We start from the raw sequence: 24251 nt of genomic DNA on the forward strand, positions 1-24251 counted from the left end.
ACACCTTCTCAGTTATTAGACTTCCTGTTTACCAAAAAACACCCGGGAACCTACTGAACTGTATACTAGAGGCACAATGTCCTCCGCTCGTCACGCTCCAATGGTTGCCTGGTTATGTACAAGGGTCAGTGTTGTAGAGCACAGTCTTCAGTCTGTCTGTGTGTGTGTGTGTGTGTGTGTGTGGTTTAATGTGCTCCTATTGAGCACAGATATACTTTGGTCACTGTCGGGGCTGCGGGAGGACAAAACTAAAGTTGGAAAGTAGAGGTGTCCCATGTCCTTTTCTTGTTGTGTTACTACGACAACTCAAAGTGTCTGTAGAGGTTAGAGAGGTGGGATTCTCCCTTCTCCCCAACCACTCACGTAGTTAGCAGTTAGCATAGAGAGGTGGGATTCTCCCTTCTCCCCAACTGCTCACGTAGTTAGCATAGAGAGGTGAGATTCTCCCTTCTCCCCAAGCCCTCACGTAGTTAGCAGTTAGCATAGAGAGGTGGGATTCCCCCCTTCTCCCCTACCGCTCACGCAGTTAGCAGTTAGCATAGAGAGGTGGGATTCTCCCTTCTCCCCAACCACTCACGTAGTTAGCAGTTAGCATAGAGAGGTGGGATTCTCCCTTCTCCTCAACATCTCACGTAGTTAGCAGTTAGCATAGAGAGGTGGGATTCGCCCTTCTCCCCAACATCTCACGTAGTTAGCAGTTAGCATAGAGAGGTGAGATTCTCCCTTCTCCCCAACCGCTCACGCAGTTAGCAGTTAGCATAGAGAGGTGGGATTCTCCCTTCTCCTCAACATCTCACGTAGTACTTTATTTACCCACAACACCCATCATTTACCTTGTAGAGGTACTAATTCCTTTAGAGAGGACTGACTCAGAGCAACAGAAAACAACCCTCCTCATCCCTGTACAGTACAGTCCGTTGGTCAGCAGCTGGTGCTCTCCCTCTCCCCGGTGCTCTTGGACTGTAGGGTTGCTGAGCTGACTGCAATTTGGCAGCCGTTGGTGACGTGATTCATGACTTTCTGTTTGAGCTGGGCCACCTGTTCCCTCAGTACCGAGGCGGTGGAGGTCAGGTCACAGTTCTGGGTTTTCAGAACCTTCACCTTCTCCTCTAGCCTGGAGATCCGCTCCAGCTTCCTTTTACGACACTTAGACGCCGCGATCCGGTTACGTAGTTTCTTCCTCTCGGCCTTGATCCTCTCCTGGGTCTCCAGGTCGATGGGAGAGAGCGAGGGAGGGGAGGAGGTGGGGTCCCCGGGAGGGTGACGTATCTCTGGGACAGTCTGAGGGGCGTCCAACCCCCTGTTGTGAGGATGGTGGGGTCCCTGGCCTCCGGGTCCGTGGGGGCCGTGGCATGGGTAGCCGCCGGGCATCTGGCCCCCTGGGTAGGATGATGATATATGGCTGGGGTGGTTCGGGTTGTAGCTGCTGAGGTTGGTATAGATGGGCAGGTCTCCTGCAGACATGATGTTCCTCTGGTAGGGGCCTTGCATAGAGGAGGAAGGGGACACGGGAGCTCCAACCAGCTGGTTCTGTTTATGAAGATCCGCCAGGGCTTTGACGAACCCATCGGCAAAACCCTCCTGTTCGTTAGTGGCATTGTTCCGGTACATGAAGGGGTTACCTCCGTTAGGGTTGGGGACAGGGGACGTCGTCACCAAGCCCTGGTTAGACTGGATGATGAGGTGCTCGAGGTCAGGGGAGGCTAGCTTCAGAAGGTTCATATCTGACAAGCCGCCGGGCATTAACGAGCTGTTTGTGTTGCTGTTAATCCCTCCCAGATTATTAGGATTGATATTGCAGTTACTCCCCGGCTGGCTTTGTGACAGTTTCAGGCCAGAGCTGCTGTGGGAACCGCCTGAGAAGTTATGTGCCACCTTCTTACTCATCATCTTGTGGCTCTGGTAACGTTGGTAATCGGCATGGTGTTGTCCGAAGTTGTGAGGAACACCTAGGGACTCGTCGTGATAGAAAGGAGTTTCCATTTTAGCCGTCATTGGCGCAGGGAGACAGAATCTTCATCATCTGATAATTATATAGAGGTCGAAGTGTTCCACCTTCACATTGACTGTGAAGACTAAGACTTTTGTTTGAAAAAATATTCCAATATGAAGTCTGCCACCTGTAAGAGTAAAAAAATAAAAAAATAAACGTTGGATATTATAATATGTAATTTGAAAAACAAAACAAAAAACATACAGTAGGCTACATATGTGATATAGCTTTATATTTACATTATATGATATGCATTACTTCTATGGCTTACAGGAATACCAAACTAGTTTATCTTTAGCTCAACGGTCGGAGCAACTTGCAGCGTACCTCTCTATACAGTACGCAGCATTTCGATAACATTTTCCTCCTGAGTTTGTAGCCTACTTATTGAGCATTCGCTTTTATGCTGTATCAATCATAATTCATATATTATTGCTTCCCTTGGAATCTAACCTTACCAATTGATGAATATGAAACAACTCTTTGTTACTGGGTTCATATTATTTGGGTTGATAAGCTACTATTTACAGTTCCTTAATAGTTTTATCCTGTTTTGATACGGGAGACTCCTGGATGTATAGCACACAGTTGGACATTGTCACCGTTATTATTTTATCACACAGTAGGCTACATTATAAATGACCAATTGCAAGAATAGTGTAACGTAATAATGTTGTTCAAATACATACAATAGGCGAAAGTCTCACAATGTCTCACGTCTCACAATGATGACAGGAAAGCCCGTGCAGTGCGATGACTAGTTGATTAGCCTACTAACGTTACGTTTCGAGAAATAACGTCCCCGTGAAACAATCCAGTGACTCAACTCCGGTGATTCGAGTTAATCACACCGATCAACGGTGACACAGAATACCATCCATCGTATGGTAGATGTTACCCACGCACGCTGTTTGTGAGTCGGTCGAGCGTGTGTGTGTGTGTGTGTGTGTGTGTACAGATGATCAATTCAAAAATGAATACGATATCCGTGCGTTAAACAAAAATCTTCCAACGAATTCAGATGGAAAAATTCATATAATCCAGTTTATTCTCTGTAAACTGACATTTGACATAGGAGAAATCGGGCTTCTCTTCCTTCTGCTACTCTCGTTGCTTCTCGTTTCCTCGTCTGAGCTGCAAATCCGCTGTCAGTTGTACTGTGGGGTTTTCTGCTTGGTCGATTACTAATACCATACGCCTCTCTCTCTCTCTCTCGTTCCTGAAACTACTCTGCATAGATGTCACACAGTCACTGACGCCTCCTCCCCTCTATGCCGCGTCGCTCAAATGTTTCTTTCTTTTTTTAACTGGCCATTTGAAAGCCAGTTACTATTTCAAAGTTTTTGTTAATGTACAATACAAATGTGTACATAATAGAACGTTTCCCGGACCATGTAGGCTAGTGTCCCGTGCGATAGGACAACCTGGTCTCAGAGCATTTCGTATTATTCTGTACATAAAGCACAGACTCTCAATTTAGTATGATAGGATCCGTTTCATATGGTGTGTATTCATTTGTGGATGTCCTTCATCTATTTCGTAAGATAAGTTCTGAATTTACAATTTGTATGATACACTACATGACCAAATGTATTTGGACACCTGCTCGTCGAAAATCTCATTCCAAAATCATGAGCAATAATATGGAGTTGGTCCCCTCTTTGCTGCTACAATAACCTACACTCTTCTGGGAAGGATTTCTACTAGATGTTGGAACATTGCTGCTATAACAGCCTCCACTCTTCTGGGAAGGCTTTCTACTAGATGTTGGAACATTGCTACGGAGACTTGCTCCCATTCAGCCACAAGAGCATGAGGTCGTACACTGATGTTGTGCGATCAGGCCTGGCTCGCAGTCAGCGTTCCAATTCATCCCAAAGGTGTTCGATGGGTTTGGGGTCAGGACTCTGTGCAGGCCAGTCAAATTATTCCACAATGATCTAGACAAACCATTTCTGTATGGACCTCGCGTTGTGCCCGGGGGCATTGTCATGCTGAAACAGGAATGGGGCTTCCCCCAAACTGTTGCCGCAAAGTTGGAAGCACAGAATCGTCCAGAATGTCATTGTATGCTGTAGCGTTAAGATTTCCCTTCACTGGAACTAAGGGGCCCAAACAATGAAAAACAGCCCCAGACCATTATTCCTCATCCACCAAACTTTACAGTTGGCATCCACCAAACCCAGATTCGCCAGATGGTGAACTGTAAATTCATCACTCTAGAGAATATGCTTCCGCTGCTCTAGAGTCCAATGGGAGCGAGCTTTATACCACTCCAGCCGACGCTTGGCATTGCGCATGTTGATCTTAAGCATGTAGTGCGGCCGCTCGGCCATAGAAACCCGTTTCATGAAGCTCCCAACGAACAGGTCTTGTGATGACATTACTTCCAGAGGCTGTTTGGAACTCAGTAGTGAGTGTTGCAACTGAGGACAGACGTTTTTTAATTGTGTAAAACACGCTTCAGCACTCGGCGGTCCCGTTTCTACCTCACAATAACATCACTTACAGTTGACCAGGGGAGCTATTACTCTGTAATAGCTAGGGGACTCTGTAATAGCTACAGTGCTCTGTCATAGGCCGTTACAAAGGCTACCACAAAACGGACTGCCGAGTGAGGCTAGACGAGTAACCTTTACGCTCTAAAGCAGTGGGGACAGTTTCAGTTAAACCTAGGGTATGGCAAAGTGAGGTTGGTTCAGGTTAAACCTAGGGTATGGCAAAGTGAGGTTAGTTCAGTTTAAACCTAGGGTATGGCAAAGTGAGGTTAGTTCAGTTAAACCTAGGGTATGGCAAAGTGAGGTTGGTTCAGGTTAAACCTAGGGTATGGCAAAGTGAGGTTGGTTCAGTTTAAACCTAGGGTATGGAAAAGTGAGGTTAGTTCAGTTAAACCTAGGGTATGGCAAAGTGAGGTTAGTTCAGTTAAACCTAGGGTATGGCAAAGTGAGGTTAGTTCAGTTTAAACCTAGGGTATGGCAAAGTGAGGTTAGTTCAGTTAAACCTAGGGTATGGCAAAGTGAGGTTAGTTCAGTTTAAACCTAGGGTATGGCAAAGTGAGGTTGGTTCAGGTTAAACCTAGGGTATGGCAAAGTGAGGTTAGTTCAGTTTAAACCTAGGGTATGGCAAAGTGAGGTTAGTTCAGTTAAACCTAGGGTATGGCAAAGTGAGGTTAGTTCAGTTAAACCTAGGGTATGGCAAAGTGAGGTTAGTTCAGTTTAAACCTAGGGTATGGCAAAGTGAGGTTGGTTCAGGTTAAACCTAGGGTATGGCAAAGTGAGGTTAGTTCAGTTTAAACCTAGGGTATGGCAAAGTGAGGTTGGTTCAGTTAAACCTAGGGTATGGCAAAGTGAGGTATGGGGGCTCAATTACGCTCTAAAGCAGTGGGGACAGTTTCAGTTAAACCTAGGGTATGGCAAAGTGAGGTTGGTTCAGTTAAACCTAGGGTATGGCAAAGTGAGGTATGGGGGCTCAATTACGCTCTAAAGCAGTGGGGACAGTTTCAGTTAAACCTAGGGTATGGCAAAGTGAGGTTGGTTCAGTTAAACCTAGGGTATGGCAAAGTGAGGTATGGGGGCTCAATTACGTCATTTCTACAAATTGTCTCACTAGACATACAAGCATATTCATTGTAGAGTTATGGCATAAAGAACATTTCTCCCATTCCACAAAAGATGAAAAAAAATGCTAGCTGGAGCTCGTTGATTTCTGAGCTCTTACCCGCTATGGACATATTGCTTATTCCCTAAGATCTGCCCACTATAGTGTTGTCCTGTCAGAACGTGATGTTGAGGCCCGTTACTATAGTGTTGTCCTGTCAGATTGTGATGTTGAGGCCCATTACTATAGTGTTGTCCTGTCAGAACGTGATGTTGAGGCCCATTACTATAGTGTTGTCCTGTCAGAGAGTGATGTTGAGGCCCATTACTATAGTGTTGTCCTGTCAGAACGTGATGTTGAGGCCCATTTTATAGTGTTGTCCTGTCAGAACGTGATGTTGAGGCCCATTACTATAGTGTTGTCCTGTCGGAACGTGATGTTGAGGCCCATTACTATAGTGTTGTCCTGTCAGAACGTGATGTTGAGGCCCATTTTATAGTGTTGTCCTGTCAGAGAGTGATGTTGAGGCCCATTACTATAGTGTTGTCCTGTCAGAACGTGATGTTGAGGCCCATTACTATAGTGTTGTCGTGTCAGATTGTGATGTTGAGGCCCATTACTATAGTGTTGTCCTGTCAGAACGTGATGTTGAGGCCCATTACTATAGTGTTGTCCTGTCAGAACGTGATGTTGAGGCCCGTTACTATAGTGTTGTCCTGTCAGAACGTGATGTTGAGGCCCATTACTATAGTGTTGTCCTGTCACAATGTGATGTTGAGGCCCATTACTATAGTGTTGTCCTGTCAGATTGTGATGTTGAGGCCCATTACTATAGTGTTGTCCTGTCAGAACGTGATGTTGAGGCCCGTTACTATAGTGTTGTCCTGTCAGAACGTGATGTTGAGGCCCATTACTATAGTGTTGTCCTGTCACAATGTGATGTTGAGGCCCATTACTATAGTGTTGTCCTGTCAGAACGTGATGTTGAGGCCCATTACTATAGTGTTGTCCTGTCAGAACGTGATGTTGAGGCCCATTACTATAGTGTTGTCCTGTCGGAACGTGATGTTGAGGCCCATTACTATAGTGTTGTCCTGTCGGAACGTGATGTTGAGGCCCGTTACTATAGTGTTGTCGTGTCAGATTGTGATGCTGAGGCCCATTACTATAGTGTTGTCCTGTCGGAACGTGATGTTGAGGCCCGTTACTATAGTGTTGTCCTGTCACAATGTGATGTTGAGGCCCGTTACTATAGTGTTGTCCTGTTGGAACGTGATGTTGAGGCCCATTACTATAGTGTTGTCGTGTCAGATTGTGATGTTGAGGCCCATTACTATAGTGTTGTCCTGTCGGAACGTGATGTTGAGGCCCGTTACTATAGTGTTGTCCTGTCGGAATGTGATGTTGAGGCCCATTACTATAGTGTTGTCCTGTCAGAAAGTGATGTTGATGCCCATTACTATAGCGTTGTCCTGTCAGATTGTGATGTTGAGGCCCATTACTATAGTGTTGTCCTGTCAGAAAGTGATGTTGAGGCCCATTACTATAGTGTTGTCCTGTCAGAATGTGATGTTGAGGCCCATTACTATAGTGTTGCCCTGTCGGAATGTGATGTTGAGGCCCATTACTATAGTGTATAGTGCTGTGAACTTTGGGCCTAGCAGGGCAGCACACTCTAAACCTGGTGGGCTAGGCAACAGCCTTCTAACTAAAGGCAGAGAGCTGCGGTCTGAGGGTTGCAGGAGACTGCAGACCTGCAACCGGGGAAGCTAACTTAGAGCCTAGCAGGGCATAGAGGTCTAATCATCTTTAGCCAGTTAGCTTGGGTGCCTGAGAATGCTCAGATCAACCCTACTCCTCAGCCAAGCGCACACGGGCAATCTGACAACCCTCTGAATTTATGAACTGGCAATCTGACAACCCTCTGAATTTATGAACTGGCAATCTGACAACCCTCTGAATTTATGAACACCCAGAGCACACTCTGAGGGCACTCTGGCACTCCAGAGGGAATTTACCTACAGACCCTAAGGTTGGGGGTTTGGATTACAATTACGTAAAAAATGTATGCCCTCTTTTGTCAAACATTCAAAACACCCCTACTCTTTCCTTCATTAAATGGGGCTCTGTCATTTCATCGCCACCAACGCGTTCAAAGGATCCCAGACCCTATGTGGATTGAGCTTTGCCTCCACAGCCAAAGTTATATTGTTCGTATGCCCTGCCGAAGGACCCTAGTATGGTGGAATAGATGCTTGGAGTTTGTCGGTCCCCAAGTCAGCACCAGTAATGCTTGGTGTGCAACAGCCGGTGGTGGTAAGTATAACCAGAGATACTGGAATATAATGACCTCTCTGGTATAAATGAGCAAATTACGTTAGATAATGTTATTGCTGGTTAAGTAAGTATAATGGCGCCAGAGGGGATGGTTGCCCCTTTGCGGGTTCCTAACCAACTGTACTATTTTGTTAGTTTTTTCCCACATTGTTTGTAACTCATTTTGTACATAATCTTGCTGCTATTGTCTCTTTTGACCAAAAAAGTACTTTGTTACCTACTTCCCAGTCCGTTTGACTGTGATCTTGGCTCAGTTGACACGGCAGGTAAGTGAAATCGAACAACCTATTGAAGTGTCATTAGACCGAATGCTGCAGACAACCCATTCACTGGGCACTACAGAGGAGTTTAGGTTCCTGGATCAAAAGGAACTCCCTGCAGTCTCCCTCTGAGCATCAATGCCGTGTTCAAAACAACTGGGAACTTGGAACTCGGAAAATCTCAGACTTCCGACTTCAGTGCATTTAAGACAACTGGGAATTCGGAAAGAAACAAGTTCCGACTGGGGAAAAATTGGCATCCAACTCGGAATTCAGGCCTCTTTCTAACACTGGAGGTTGGTGACACCTTAATCGGGGAGGACGGGCTCGTGGTAATGACTGGAGCGGAATCAGTGGAATGGTATCAAATACATCAAACACATTGGTTTCCATGGTTTCCAGGTGTTTGATGCCATTCCATTTGCTCCGTTCCGGACATTATTATGAGCCGTTCTCCCCTCAGCGGCCTCCACTGCTTTCCAGAGCTCTGACTTTCCAACCCGAAGATCACCGATGTCGTTATTTGACCTCGTATTTTTCTGAGTTCCCAGTTGTCTTGAAAGCACCATAAAACTCAATGGCAGGCTACCCGTTCGCCAGCTCACATCTGTATGAAGCTGGATTCAGGGTTCTCGTCTGCATTAAAAACGCAGTGATCAGGCTGGCATAAGATAAAGAAGTCCATTGTTTATGAGGATTGCCTGCTGCATTTGTTCGACAGATGTCCAGTTTACAACTGAACATGCAGCATCCCCTCGGTGTCACGGGGACCCTCGGCGTCAAGCAGACATGCCCTCGCTGTGAGCGTTCCTATAAATGGAAAGGGGAGGACACTTCAATCAGATCAAAGGTCTAAGCAATTTCTACTTTTGTTCCTATTCACCTTCATAACCTAGCCTGGTGGAACCAGCCTGATCATGGAGTTTACCATTCTATTTCACTTCACGTTTTCTGACATCTGAAGTGAAATATAATGGTGAATGGAGCCATCTGGTTGGTTACACCAGGCTAATCATAACCACCATTAAATAATATAATCAGTGTTGTGTGTGTGACCGACCAGTACCCTTGATGAGCTGATCTATGCTGCCATGTCCGTCAATGGGGCGCTGGCAAAGATCGGACCTCCAACCTCAACTCTTGCCTGCTCGCCAACGGCCATCGATGGGGAGAACAGAATTAGTTAGGTTTAGTCTGACCTGTTCAAACTTCAACATTTATTTATTTATTTTGATTTTACCTTTAAAAGTGCACTGTTCCTAGGCCATCATTGAAAATAAGAATTTGTTCTTAACTGACATAAAAAAAGGTTAAATAAAAAAAACATTCTGAACAAGGCAGTTCAGGGGCAAACTTAAAGTCATACCACATATTCTTAATTGGATTGAGGTCTGGGCTTTGACTAGGCCATTCCAAGACATTTAAATGTTTCCCTTTGAACCACTCGAGTGTTGCTTTAGCAGTATGCATAGGGTCATTGTCCTGCTGGAAGGTGAACCTCCGCCCCAGTCTCAAATCTCTGGAAGACTGAAAGGGTACAGTGTTCTTGAGGTTTCCCTCAAGAATTACCCTGTGACCAGTTTCCCAGTCCCTGCCAATGAAAAACATCCAATGAAAAACATGATTCTGCCACCACCATGCTTCACTGTGGGGATGGTGTTCTCGGGGTGATGAGTGTTGGGTTTGTATCTTTGGTCTCTTTGTTGCCTCTCTGATTAATGCCCTCCTTGCCTGGTCTGTGAGTTTTGGTGGGTGGCCCTCTCTTGGCAGGTTTGCTGTGGTGTCATAATCTTTCCATTTTTTAATAATCAACTTGATGATGCTCCGTGGGATGTTCAAAGTTTCATTTTTTTTTTTTTTAACCCAACCCTGATCTGTACTTCTCCACAACTTTGTCCCTGACCTGTTTGGAGAGCTCCTTGGTCCTTATGGTGCCACTTGCTTGGTGGTGCCCCTTGCAGACTCTGGGGCCTCTGGGGCCTTTCATAACAGGTGTGTATATACTGAGATCATGTGACAGATCATGTGACTTTATTTAACTAATTATGTGACTTTTGACTTTTCTTTTCACGCACCACCTTTCTGTTTTTTTTTAGAGAGAATTTTATTAAACAAGTCATTTTTAAAATTTCACTTCACCAATTTGAACAATTTTGTGTATGTCTATTACATGAAATCCAAATAAAAATCTATTTAAATTACAGGTTGTAATGAAACAATATAGGAAAAACGCCAAGGAGGGTGAATACTTTTGCAAGGCACTGTACCTAGGCAGTTGTACAACTGAATGCATTCAACTGAAACGTGTCTTCCGCATTTATCCCAACCCCCCCTGTTTCCAAGGTAGCCTGACTGGCACAGTATCTGTATCGACTGGGAATGACAATTAAAGGTGAAAGGTGCAAATTGTTATATTAGCCGAACACTGATTCTATGGTATTACGTATAGAGTTGTTTAATCTACATGGACCTGTTACTACATTTGAAACTTATCAAAACAATTAGTTTAGAATATCTACAAAAATTCAGCAGCGTTCTTCTCATACTCTGTAGACTACTGACCTATTCAAAGTTCCCCTGGCATCTCACCATACATCTGCATGGAGTTATTGGTCTGGTGAATTAGGCAGGTGTGATGAATTAGACAGGTGTGATGAATTAGGCAGGTGTGATGAATTAGGCAGGTGTGATGAATTAGACAGTGGTGATGAATTAGGCAGGTGTGATGAATTAGGCAGGTGTGATGAATTAGGCAGGTGTGATGAATTAGGCAGGTCTGGTGAATTAGGCAGGTCTGGTGAATTAGGCAGGTGTGATGAATTAGGCAGGTCTGGTGAATTAGGCAGTGGTGAGGAATTAGGCAGGTGTGATGAATTAGACAGTGGTGATGAATTAGACAGTGGTGGTGAATTAGACAGTGGTGATGAATTAGACAGTGGTGATGAATTAGACAGTGGTGGTGAATTAGACAGTGGTGGTGAATTAGACAGTGGTGATGAATTAGACAGTGGTGATGAATTAGACAGTGGTGGTGAATTAGACAGTGGTGATGAATTAGACAGTGGTGATGAATTAGGCAGGTCTGGTGAATTAGGCAGGTCTGGTGAATTAGACAGTGGTGATGAATTAGGCAGGTGTGATGAATTAGACAGTGGTGATGAATTAGACAGTGGTGATGAATTAGGCAGGTCTGATGAATTAGGCAGTGGTGATGAATTAGGCAGTGGTGATGAATTAGACAGTGGTGATGAATTAGGCAGGTCTGAGGAATTAGACAGTGGTGATGAATTAGGCAGGTGTGATGAATTAGGCAGGTGTGATGAATTAGGCAGGTGTGAAGAATTAGGCAGTGGTGATGAATTAGGCAGGTGTGATGAATTAGACAGTGGTGATGAATTAGGCAGGTCTGAGGAATTAGACAGTGGTGATGAATTAGGCAGGTGTGATGAATTAGGCAGGTGTGATGAATTAGGCAGGTGTGAAGAATTAGGCAGTGGTGATGAATTAGGCAGGTGTGATGAATTAGGCAGGTGTGATGAATTAGGCAGTGGTGATGAATTAGGCAGTGGTGATGAATTAGGCAGGTGTGATGAATTAGGCAGGTGTGATGAATTAGGCAGGTGTGATGAATTAGGCAGGTGTGAAGAATTAGGCAGGTGTGATGAATTAGGCAGTGGTGATGAATTAGGCAGGTGTGAAGAATTAGGCAGGTGTGATGAATTAGGCAGGTCTGGTGAATTAGGTGTCAGGCAATGTGTATAGGTGGCAGGGAAGTCAGGCGCAGGAGAGTCAAACGGAGTGTAAAATGGAGTCTTTTAATAATGTCATAAAAACATGCTCCATAACACTAAACAGGAAAAGAACATAAACCAATATGGGTACGAAGACCCGTCGCGCACCTATACAACAAAAACACTACACTGACAATAAACAATCTCTGACAAAGACATGAGGGGAAACAGAGGGTTAAATACACAACAGGTAATGAATGGGATTGAAAACAGGTGTGTGGGAAGACAAGACAAAACCAATGGAAAATGAAAAATGGATCGATGATGGCTAGAAGACCGGTGACGTCGAACGCCGAGCAACGCCCGAACAAGGAGAGGCAACGACTTCGGCAGAAGTCGTGACATTAGGCAGTGGTGATGAATTAGACAGGTCTGGTGAATTAGGAAGGTCTGATGAATTAGACAGGTGTGATGAATTAGGCAGGTCTGGTGAATTAGGAAGGTCTGGTGAATTAGGCAGTGGTGATGAATTAGGCAGGTGTGATGAATTAGGCAGGTCTGGTGAATTAGGCAGTGGTGATGAATTAGGCAGGTGTGATGAATTAGGCAGGTCTGGTGAATTAGGCAGTGGTGATGAATTAGGCAGGTGTGATGAATTAGGCAGGTCTGGTGAATTAGGCAGGTGTGATGAATTAGGCAGGTCTGGTGAATTAGGCAGGTGTGATGAATTAGGCAGTGGTGATGAATTAGGCAGGTGTGATGAATTAGGCAGGTGTGATGAATTAGGCAGTGGTGATGAATTAGGCAGGTGTGATGAATTAGGCAGGTGTGATGAATTAGGCAGGTGTGATAAATTAGACATGGTTACTCAAGGCAAAAACAAAAGTAGGGTGGCTGGGCGTATAAGGTGAATGTTTAGGAATCCAAGGGTTGCGAGTTCAAATCTTATTATGGACAACTATAGCATTTTAGGTAATTAGTAACTTTCCAACTACTTACTACTTTTTAGCTACAGTGTAACTACTTAGCATGTTAGCTAACCCTAACCCTTGTTAACTAACCCTTCCCCTAACCCTAACCTAACTCCTAACCTTAACCCTAACACTTAGCCTAGCTATGTTAGGCACCTAGCTAGAATTTGTACGATATCATATGTTTTGCAAATATGTAACATATTGTAAATTTAGCAAATTCGGTGCACATAATACGAATTGTAATTTGTAACATATTATACGAAATGGAAGATGGACATCCACAAATGAATACATACAATACGAAACGTAAAATATCATCCTAAATTGAGTGTCTCGAATGAACAGACAGAATAATACGAAATGCTCTAAAACCAGGTTAGGCTTTGAGGTTGTGGCGTCACTATTCAAGCAGGCAGCTTCCTCTGAGTCCGTAGGTTCAGGAATGTCCTCTGAAAATAATAAGTATGTTTGTATATTGCAAAGTCGGATACTCGGGCCAACGTCAAACATGTAGCTAAATCCACAGCGTTGGCCTTCCATGGATGTTTATACGACAAGTTATGGAGCCTGGTTTACGTCTCGTGCAGTGCTCAATCTCGCACTTAACAGCTTGCTACGTTGAAGAGATTGTTAGCTAGCTAGCTACGTTGAAGAGATTGTTAGCTAGCTAGCTAATAATTTGGCTAAAAACACTGTATTACTTTGCTGAATATCGCTGTCTGATCCACTTTTGTTGTTGTGGTCTTTTATCTTTTTTATATTCTTGTTTTGAGTTTCTTGTTTTACTGACCGATGGATTCTTATCTCGGCTTACATATCCAATATATTTTTTTAAAACACTTTTTCCATTCCTGGAGGAAGAGTCCAGTTGGAGGAAGAGTCCAGCTGGAGGAAGAGTCCAGCTGGAGGAAGAGTCCAGTTGGAGGAAGAGTCCAGTTGGAGGAAGAGTGTAGTTGTAGAAGGAGTCCAGTTGGAGGAAGAGTCCAGTCTGGATGCCGGAGACTGCATGGAAATGCTCGGAAATGTCCAACTGACCAATTTGCTGCTTCCATTATAAAAAGCATAACTTTATTTGTTAGTGTAGCTGTACCATTCGTAATCAGATTGACCCTTTTCTTATCAAAATTGGCGCCGGTGACTCGCGCAACATACTACACAACACTGTGACATCATTGCGTGTGACCAATCAATGACTCTACCACACCCACCGGCCCATTTGATTGGACGTCAGTAGCAGATATCAAACGAGGCTGAATATCCCGCTTTTGGTTTCAGGAATGCAATGGACCGTGGACAAAGGAGAAATGAAATAGGAACCGTGATGTTCACCGCACGGCACGGCCCTGCAGTGGAAAAGCGCCACACGGGGACTGGTAGAGAGGAGGTGAGCAGGTTTTTACACTTATAGGCCTACTTTGTTGGACTCACTGGACTCACCCCTCTGGATGTGTCAGGGTATTTTTCACCAGGCAGCAGAGAAAAGCAGGTCCTATTACACACAGTGAGGGTTGAGGACAGTGTCAATGCCGTCAGCGACAACACAGGCCGCATCCCAAATGGCACCCTTTTCCCTCTTTAAAGTACACTACTGATAAGACCGTGGTTAAAATAAGTGCACTATATAGGGAATAAGGTGCAATTTGGGACGAACCCCACAGATGCCCTCTACTCCTCTACTCTAGCCCAGCACCACACTGCAGATGGGGCCAGGGGGAGTCGTGCCTGGCTGCCTGGCTGGCTGGCTGTGTTGTCGTCCAGTCCAACTGCATTAGTTTAGTTAGACCATCTGAAGGTGAACTGCTCTAGGATGTTATTCAACCTTTGTGAATTTGAATACCTGGCAGGACTGGACTGCATTTATAATGACCATTATATTTGCGTCCCAAATTGTACCCTATTCCCTATATAGTGCACTACTTTAGACCAGAGCCCTATGGAACCCTATTCCCTATATATAGTGTACTACTTTAGACCAGAGCCATATGGAACCCTATTCCCTATATAGTGCACTACTTTAGGCCAGAGCCCTAAGCCCTATATATAGTGCACTACATTGGACCAAACGTGGTGCACTATAAATGGAATAGGGTGCCCTTTGGAATGCAAGGTCAGACAAGATGAAATGACTTGTTTCCTGCTTCAGAAAATGACTGAAGATGATAGAAATAATTAATAGTCATTTTGGATCTGGGATGTAAGGTAGAGACTATTGTTTCAGTCAGACAGAACAGGTAGAGACTATTGTTTCAGTCAGACAGAACAGTTAGAGACTATTGATTCAGACAGACAGAACAGGTAGAGACTATTGTTTCAGTCAGACAGAACAGGTAGAGACTATTGATTCAGACAGACAGAACAGGTAGAGACTATTGTTTCAGTCAGACAGAACAGGTAGAGACTATTGATTCAGACAGACAGAACAGGTAGAGACCATTGTTTCAGACAGACAGAACAGGTAGAGACTATTTACACTCACTCTCTAAAAGTCCAACCTTTACACACACTCACACACACAGGGGCTGATTGGCCATCTGGCAAGTCTGGAGGTTGCCAGATGTGCTGAACCATTTTTTTTAGGAAGGTGGGCTGGTAGAAATATATATATATTTTAAATATATTGTATTTTGGGGGGAAAAGAGAACAATGCAGCCGACAGCTCATGGGCCTGTTCAGACGTTTTTGACCTATCTTAGGCTATACCTTTTTCTCTGTTGGTATAATCTAACAGCTTCCTCTATTGGGCCAATACAGTGCAGAACCCCCCCCCCCCCCCCCCCCTACCCAGAGGGTCTGGTTAAGTTTGAAGTCAAACCAGCCAACAGTTAGCCAGCCCTATTACATGTTAGTTATTTAGCAGACGCTCGTATCCAGAGCAATTTACAGTGTATACATTTTCATACTTTTCCCCCCATACTGGTCCCCCGTGGGAATCGGACCGACAACCCTGGCATTGCAAGCACCATGCTCTACCACATTGTTCTACCAACTGAGCCTCAGGACCCATTTCTACTGACGTTTCTGAAATGACCGGTAGAAAATGTAAAGTGGGTGAGGAGATAAGAAAAAAAAGCTTGATGCCTTCGGAAAGTATTCAGACCCCCTTGACTTCTTCCACATTGAATTTACGTTACAGCCTTATTCTAAAACAAATTAAATAAATTCAAAATCTCAGCAATCTACGCACAATACCTCATAATGACAAAGCAAAAACAGATTTTTAGAATTTGTTGCAAATTGATATACGTATATATTTTAAAATACTTTTTCCCGTAAGTATTCAGACCCTTTTCTATGAGACTCGAAAATTGAGCTCAGATGCATCCTGTTTCCATTGATCATCCTTGAGATGTTTCTACAAATTGATTGGAGTACACCTGTGGTAAATCCAATTGATTGGACATGATTTGGAAAGGCACACACCTGTCTATATACGGTCCCACAGTTGACAATGCATGTTAGAGCAAAAATCAAACCATGAGGTTGAAGGAATTGTCCGCAGAGCTCCGAGACAGGATTGTGTCGAGGCACAGATCTGGGGAAGGGTACCAAAAAATGTATGCAGAATTGAAGGTCCCCAAGAACACAATGGCCTCCATCATTCTTAAATGGAAGACGTTTGGATCCACCAAGACATTTCCTAGCTAGCTAGGTAGGCCAGAGGTTCAGCATGATTTAGCTAGCTACTTAGCTAGCTGATCAGCGTGCTAGATCACCAAGTAGAACTTCTGTGTCCAAAAGTGAAACCAATTTCAAAGAGAATTTACCCACTCTTCTTTCTTGTAAACAATATTTATTTCGCACGATCTGTTCTGTCTGTTCTTTGCACACTTCTCATAGCCACGTCCATACTGATTCTTCACGATGAACTGTCACATGATGTCAGTGGTTGCAGTCCAAACTCAAAGTAGACAGCCCTCGGCCCTAAACCCGCATCCCTTGAATGACATTTTACATCGTCACATTTGAGTGTACCGTTAAATGTCCCTTGCCCAAACGAGGTAGAGTGATGATTGAAGAGACAATGTCCTTGGTGGAAATCTTGAAATTGAGCTTAAAAACAACCAACCTAAAGCTACGACTATACCTAGCAAGCTAACGTAGCTAGCTAGCACTCCTGTCAGGTAGATAGCTAGCTACAGTTACCCATAGCTGGCTAGCTAGTTTTAAAGTTTGGTCATTCATCCCAATAAATGTCAGAATTCCCCAAATATGTGTTTGAAGCTAGTTACCCTTCACTTCGAGACTAACCCAATTTTCCAACACTAAAATCAATGTCATCTACATGTATATATATATATATTTTTTTTAGCAAACTAGTGTCATAATTTTGTCTGACATACCGGAAACTTGTTGATTAAAATTGGGCACTTCGCGGCCACCATAGTATGACCCGTCACTACAGTGTGCATTGAATCGTGGGTCATATCAACCCAACATTTGATCAGAGTTGTTCACGCGCTTCATCGAGCTAAACCGAGGGGGCAACGTTAGTGAATTGGACCTCCACTTAAGATGGTAATCAAACTGCATCTGTTTGCAACAGGGATTCCCCCCAACAGGAAGTGGCTAGCGTGAGGCCTGAGTGGGGTAAAAAGAAAAACGTGTTTGGATCGCAGCCAATAACAACGCAAAATTCTGGGAACGTTCCAGATCGTCTTCATTTCAAGTCCGTTTCACAAATCTCACAAAGTCGGTGAAAACCAACGAACGACATCAATAATGTGGCTTGAGATCTTCTGATGAGGCCATCACTCCTGGAATAAATAAGTGTACCAATGCATCATCAGGGTTTCAAACGTGGGACAAGATACATCATGGGAGTTGACCGTTGGTCTGAAAACCAACCATTTATGTTCCTGGTACAGAGCAACAATGCATCACACCCAAATGTGAGAAAATAGCAATTGTTTAACTCTTCATGGTTAAATTAGTTAAATAGAGGCTCACTATTTGGCATTCACTGACTGGCTATCGCACAATTTTGACCAATCTGTTATAACCCATGTATCAATGGTTTATAATGCATTTACAAATGATTAAATAACCATTAATCAAATCAAATCAAATGTATTTATAAAGCCCTTCTTACATCAGCTGATATCTCAAAGTGCTGTACAGAAACCCAGTCTAAAACCCCAAACAGCAAGCAATGCAGGTGTGGAAGCACGGTGGTTAGGAAAAACTCCCTAGAAAGGCCAAAACCTAGGAAGAAACCTAGAGAGGAACCAGGCTATGTGGGGTGGCCAGTCCTCTTCTGGCTGTGCCGTGTGGAGATTATAACAGAACATGGCCAAGATGTTCAAATGTTCATAGATGACCAAGATTAATAGTCAAATTGCAAAACCTTTATAAACTCTTTACAAGTGTTACCTAGAGGGGTGATGAACCTGAACTATATTACCAAAAGAGAAACTCACAGCCGAGTTATCACTCAAACTTCTAAAAAACCGTGTCACAAAAAAAAAAAAGATAAATAATGCAGAGGAAAAAAAATACAGTTTGTGTTTATTTACCAGCTGTTGGGTAGCAACAGAGCTACAGAGATATTAGTGAAATAAATGAGAGAGGTTGAACTAACAGCTCGTGACATGAGGTAGTGTCTGAGAATGTAGAATAAACATGTATTTGCGTAGGTCTTTGAAGAGTGCCTGAGCTCAGGCTAGTGGCCAACTGGGTGAAGGCAGGGTGGGGCTGTGTATTGGGAATGAGGCCTGGGTTGATTAAAGCTGGTAGTACTGGTACGCCAACATGACTAATGCTCTCAAATCAAATCAAAACTAATTCTATTTGTCACATGCGCCGAATACAACAGCTGTAGATTTACTGTGAAATGCTTATTTACAAGCCCTTAACCAACAATACAATTCAGGAAATAGAGTTAAGAAAATATTTACTAAATAAACTAAAGTTAAATAAAAAAATTGCAAAAAGTCCACTACTACCCTAATCAAATCAAATCAAATCAAATGTATTTATATAGCCCTTCGTACATCAGCTGATATCTCAAAGTGCTGTACAGAAACCCAGCCTAAAACCCCAAACAGCAAGCAATGCAGGTGTAGAAGCATGGTGGCTAGGAAAAACTCCATAGAAAGGCCAAAACCTAGGAAGAAACCTAGAGAGGAACCAGGCTATGTGGGGTGGCCAGTCCTCTTCTGGCTGTGCCGGGTGGAGATTATAACAGAACATGGCCAAGATGTTCAAATGTTCATAAATGACCAGCATGGTCCAATAATAATAAGGCAGAACAGTTGAAACTGGAGCAGCAGCACAGTCAGGTGGACTGGGGACAGCAAGGAGTCATCATGTCAGGTAGTCCTGGGGCATGGTCCTAGGGCTCAGGTCCTCCGAGAGAGAGAAAGAAAGAGAGAATTAGAGAGAGCATATTTGGGATGGCCAGTCCTCTTTTGGCTGTGCCGGGTGGAGATTATAACAGAACATGGCCAAGATGTTCAAATGTTCATGAATGACCAGCATGGTCGAATAATAATAAGGAAGAACAGTTGAAAATGGAGCAGCAGCATGGCCAGGTGGACTGGGGACAGCAAGGAGTCATCATGTCAGGTAGTCCTGGGGCATGGTCCTAGGGCTCAGGTCCTCCGAGAGAGAGAAAGAAAGAGAGAAGGAGAGAATTAAAGAACGCACACTTAGATTCACACAGGACACCGAATAGGACAGGAGAAGTACTCCAGATATAACAAACTGACCCTAGCCCCCCGACACATAAACTACTGCAGCATAAATACTGGAGGCTGAGACAGGATGGGTCAGGAGACACTGTGGCCCCATCCGAGGACACCCCCGGACAGGGCCAAACAGGAAGGATATAACCCCACCCACTTTGCCAAAGCACAGCCCTCACACCACTAGAGGGATATCTTCAACCACCAACTTACCATCCTGAGACAAGGCTGAGTATGGCCCACAAAGACCTCCGCCACGGCACAACCCAAGGGGGGGGGGGGGGGGGGGGCGACCCAGACAGGATGACAACCCAGACAGGATGACCACATCAGTGAATCAACCCACTCAGGTGACACACCCCCTCCAGGGACGGCATGAGAGAGCCCCAGTAAGCCAGTGACTAAGCCCCTGTAATAGGGTTAGAGGCAGAGAATCCCAGTGGAAAGAGGGGAACCGGCCAGGCAGAGACAGCAAGGGCGGTTCGTTGCTCCACAGCCTTTCCGTTCACCTTCCCACTCTTGGGCCAGACTACACTCAATCATATGACCCACTGAAGAGATGAGTCTTCAGTAGAGACTTAAAAAGGTTGAGACAGAGTTTGCGTCTCTGACATGGGTAGGCAGACCGTTCCATAAAAATGGAGCTCTATAGGAGAAAGCCCTGGCTCCAGCTGTTTGCTTAGAAATTCTAGGGACAATTAGGAGGCCTGCGTCTTGTGACCGTAGCGTACGTGTAGGTATGTACGGCAGGACCAAATCAGAGAGATAGGTACGAGCAAGCCCATGTAATGCTTTGTAGGTTAGCAGTAAAACCTTGAAATCAGCCCTTGCTTTGACAGGAAGCCAGTGTAGAGAGGCTAGCACTGGAGTAATATGATCAAATGTTTTGGTTCTAGTCAGGATTCTAGCAGCCGTATTTAGCACTAACTGAAGTTTATTTAGTGCTTTATCCGGGTAGCAGGAAAGTAGAGCATTGCAGTAGTTTAATAACCTAGAAGTGACAAAAGCATGGATTAATTTTTCTGCATCATTTTTGGACAGAAAGTTTCAGATTTTTGCAATGTTACATAGATGGAAAAAAGCTGTCCTTGAAATGGTCTTGATATGTTCTTCAAAAGAGATATCAGGGTCCAGAGTAACGCCGAGGTCCTTCACAGTTTTATTTGAGACGACTGTACAACCATTAAGATTAATTGTCAGATTCAACAGAAGATCTCTTTGTTTCTTGGGACCTAGAACAAGCATCTCTGTTTTGTCCGAGTTTAAAAGTAGAAAGTTTGCAGCCATCCACTTCCTTATGTCTGAAACACATGCTTCTAGCAAGGGCAATTTTGGGGCTCACCATGTTTCATTGAAATGTACAGCTGTGTGTCATCCGCATAGCAGTGAAAGTTAACATTATGTTTTCGAATAACATCCCCAAGAGGTAAAATATATAGTGAAAACAATAGTGGTCCTAAAATGGAACCTTGAGGAACACCGAAATTTACAGTTGATTTGTCAGAGGACAAACCATTCACAGAGACAAACTGATATCTTTCCGACAGATAAACCTAAACCTAACCCTGCCCTATATAGTCCGCTACTACCCTAACCCTACCCTATATAGTCCACTACTACCCTAAACCTAACCCTGCCCTATATAGTCCACTACTACCCTAACCCTGCCCTATATAGTCCACTATTACCCTAACCCTGCCCTATATAGTCCACTACTACCCTAACCCTGCCCTATATAGTCCACTACTCCCATAACCCTGCCCTATACAGTTCACTACTGCCCTAACCCTGCCCTATATAGTCCACTACTACCCTAACCCTGCCCTATATAGTCCACTAATACCCTAACCCTGCCCTATATAGTCCACTACTACCCTAACCCTGCCCTATGTAGTTCACTACTACCCTAACCAGGCACCTATATAGTCCACTACTACCCTAACCCTGCCCTGTAGTCCACTACTACCATAACCCTGCCCTATACAGTTCACTACTACCCTAACCCTGCCCTGTATAGTCCACTACTACCCTAACCCTGCCCTATATAGTCCACTACTACCCTAACCCTGCCCTGTATAGTCCACTACTACCCTAACCTTGCCCTATATAGTCCACTACTACCCTAAACCTAACCTTTTTCTATATAGTCCACTACTACCCTAACCCTGCCCTATATAGTCCACTACTACCCTAACCCTGCCCTGTATAGTCCACTACTACCATAACCCTGCCCTATATAGTCCACTACTACCCTAACCCTGCCCTATATAGTCCACTACTACCCTAACCCTGCCCTATACAGTCCACTATTACCCTAACCCTGCCCTATATAGTCCACTACTACCCTAACCCTGCCCTATATAGTCCACTACTACCCTAACCCTGCCCTATGTAGTCCACTACTACCCTAACCCTGCCCTATATAGTCCACTATTACCCTAACCCTGCCCTATATAGTCCACTACTACCCTAGCCCTGCCCTACACAGTCCACTATTACCCTAACCCTGCCCTATATAGTCCACTACTACCCTAACCCTGCCCTATGTAGTCCACTACTACCCTAACCCTGCCCTATATAGTCCACTATTACCCTAACCCTGCCCTACACAGTTCACTACTACCCTAACCCTGCCCTATATAGTCCACAACTACCCTAACCCTGCCCTATATAGTCCACTACTACCCTAACCCTGCCCTATACAGTCCACTATTACCCTAACCCTGCCCTATATAGTCCACTACTACCCTAACCCTGCCCTATACAGTTCACTACTACCCTAACCCTGCACTATATAGTCCACAACTACCCTAACCCTGCCCTATATAGTCCACTACTACCCTAACCCTGCCCTATATAGTCCACTATTACCCTAACCCTGCCCTATATAGTCCACTACTACCCTAACCCTGCCCTATACAGTTCACTACTACTCTAACCCTGCCCTATATAGTCCACTACTACCCTAACCCTGCCCTATATAGTCCACTACTACCCTAACCCTGCCCTATATTGTCCACTACTACCCTAAACCTAACCTTTCCCTATATAGTCCACTACTACCCTAACCCTGCCCTGTATAGTCCACTACTACCATAACCCTGCCCTATATAGTCCACTACTACCCTAACCCTGCCCTATATAGTCCACTACTACCCTAAACCTAACCATGCCCTATATAGTCCACTACTACCCTAACCCTGCCCTGTATAGTCCACTACTACCATAACCCTGCCCTATATAGTCCACTACTACCCTAACCCTGCCCTATATAGTCCACTACTACCCTAAACCTAACCCTGCCCTATATAGTCCACTACTACCCTAACCCTGCCCTATATAGTCCACTACTACCCTAACCCTGCCCTATATAGTCCACTACTACCATAACCCTGCCCTATATAGTCCACTACTACCCTAACCCTGCCCTTTATAGTCCACTACTACCCTAAACCTAACCCTGCCCTATATAGTCCACTACTACCCTAACCCTGCCCTATATAGTCCACTACTACCCTAACCCTTCCCTATATAGTCCACTACTACCCTAACCCTGCCCTATATAGTCCACTACTACCCTAACCCTGCCCTATGTAGTCCACTACTACCCTAACCCTGCCCTATATAGTCCACTATTACCCTAACCCTGCCCTATATAGTCCACTACTACCCAAACCCTGCCCTATATAGTCCACTACTACCCTAAACCTGCCCTATATAGTCCACTACTACCCTAAACCTGCCCTATATAGTCCACTACTACCATAACCCTGCCCTATGTAGTTCACTACTACCCTAACCCTGCCCTATATAGTCCACTACTACCCTAACCCTGCCCTATATAGTCCACTACTACCCTAACCCTGCCCTATATAGTCCACTACTACCCTAACCCTGCCCTATATAGTCCACTACTACCCTAAACCTGCCCTATATAGTCCACTACTACCCTAAACCTGCCCTATATAGTCCACTACTACCCTAACCCTGCCCTATATAGTCCACTACTACCCTAACCCTGCCCTATATAGTCCACTACTACCCTAAACCTGCCCTATATAGTCCACTACTACCCTAAACCTGCCCTATATAGTCCACTACTATCCTAAACCTGCCCTATGTAGTCCACTACTACCCTAAACCTGCCCTATATAGTCCACTACTACCCTAACCCTGCCCTATATAGTCCACTACTACCATAACCCTGCCCTATATAGTCCACTACTACCATAACCCTGCCCTATATAGTCCACTACTACCCTAAACCTGCCCTATATAGTCCACTACTACCCTAACTCTGCCCTATATAGTCCACTACTACCATAACCCTGCCCTATATAGTCCACTACTACCCTAAACCTGCCCTATATAGTCCACTACTACCCTAAACCTGCCCTATATAGTCCACTACTACCCTAAGCCAAAGCCTCATCGTTCTCCTTCCTCTACTCCCTTTATCCACTAATTACGCAACCCAGGAGCTCTGAGGATTATACATGGAGATACACAAAGCTTCTTCTTCCATTACTCATAGCAGTTCCAAGAAGAGTCTAGACATTTCCAAGGATCCAAGCTTACTCTACACATAGTCTAGACAGTTCCAAGGATCCAAGCTTACTCTACACAGAGTCTAGACAGTTCCAAGGATCCAAGCTTACTCTACACATAGTCTAGAT

General features: G+C 44.5%; 1 protein-coding gene across 2 annotated transcripts; it reads right to left on the reverse strand.

The window, feature by feature from the left end:
- Positions 1 to 325: 325 nt before the first annotated feature.
- Positions 326 to 3166, reverse strand: june (JunE proto-oncogene, AP-1 transcription factor subunit). Of its 2 annotated transcripts, none has more exons than XM_021622555.2 (2): positions 2683 to 3166; positions 326 to 2120 (listed from the first exon to the last, which is right to left on the reverse strand). In XM_021622555.2, exon 2 carries the CDS (start codon positions 1993 to 1995, stop codon positions 922 to 924), a length of 1074 nt encoding a protein of 357 aa, XP_021478230.1. In that variant the 5' UTR covers positions 1996 to 2120; positions 2683 to 3166; the 3' UTR covers positions 326 to 921. The 2 variants fall into 2 exon arrangements, with proteins under 2 accessions (XP_021478230.1, XP_021478231.1); XM_021622556.2 differs by having other exon boundaries at positions 3058 to 3163.
- Between the last annotated feature and the right edge of the window lie 21085 nt (positions 3167 to 24251).

Source organism: Oncorhynchus mykiss, chromosome 12, assembly GCF_013265735.2.
Source record: "Oncorhynchus mykiss isolate Arlee chromosome 12, USDA_OmykA_1.1, whole genome shotgun sequence".
NCBI classification, from domain to species: Eukaryota; Metazoa; Chordata; class Actinopteri; order Salmoniformes; family Salmonidae; genus Oncorhynchus; species Oncorhynchus mykiss.

Excerpts from the sequence above, each read along its gene's own strand:
- june (XM_021622555.2), bottom strand. The coding sequence starts at position 1,995 with ATGACGGCTAAAATGGAAACTCCTTTCTATCACGACGAGTCCCTAGGT.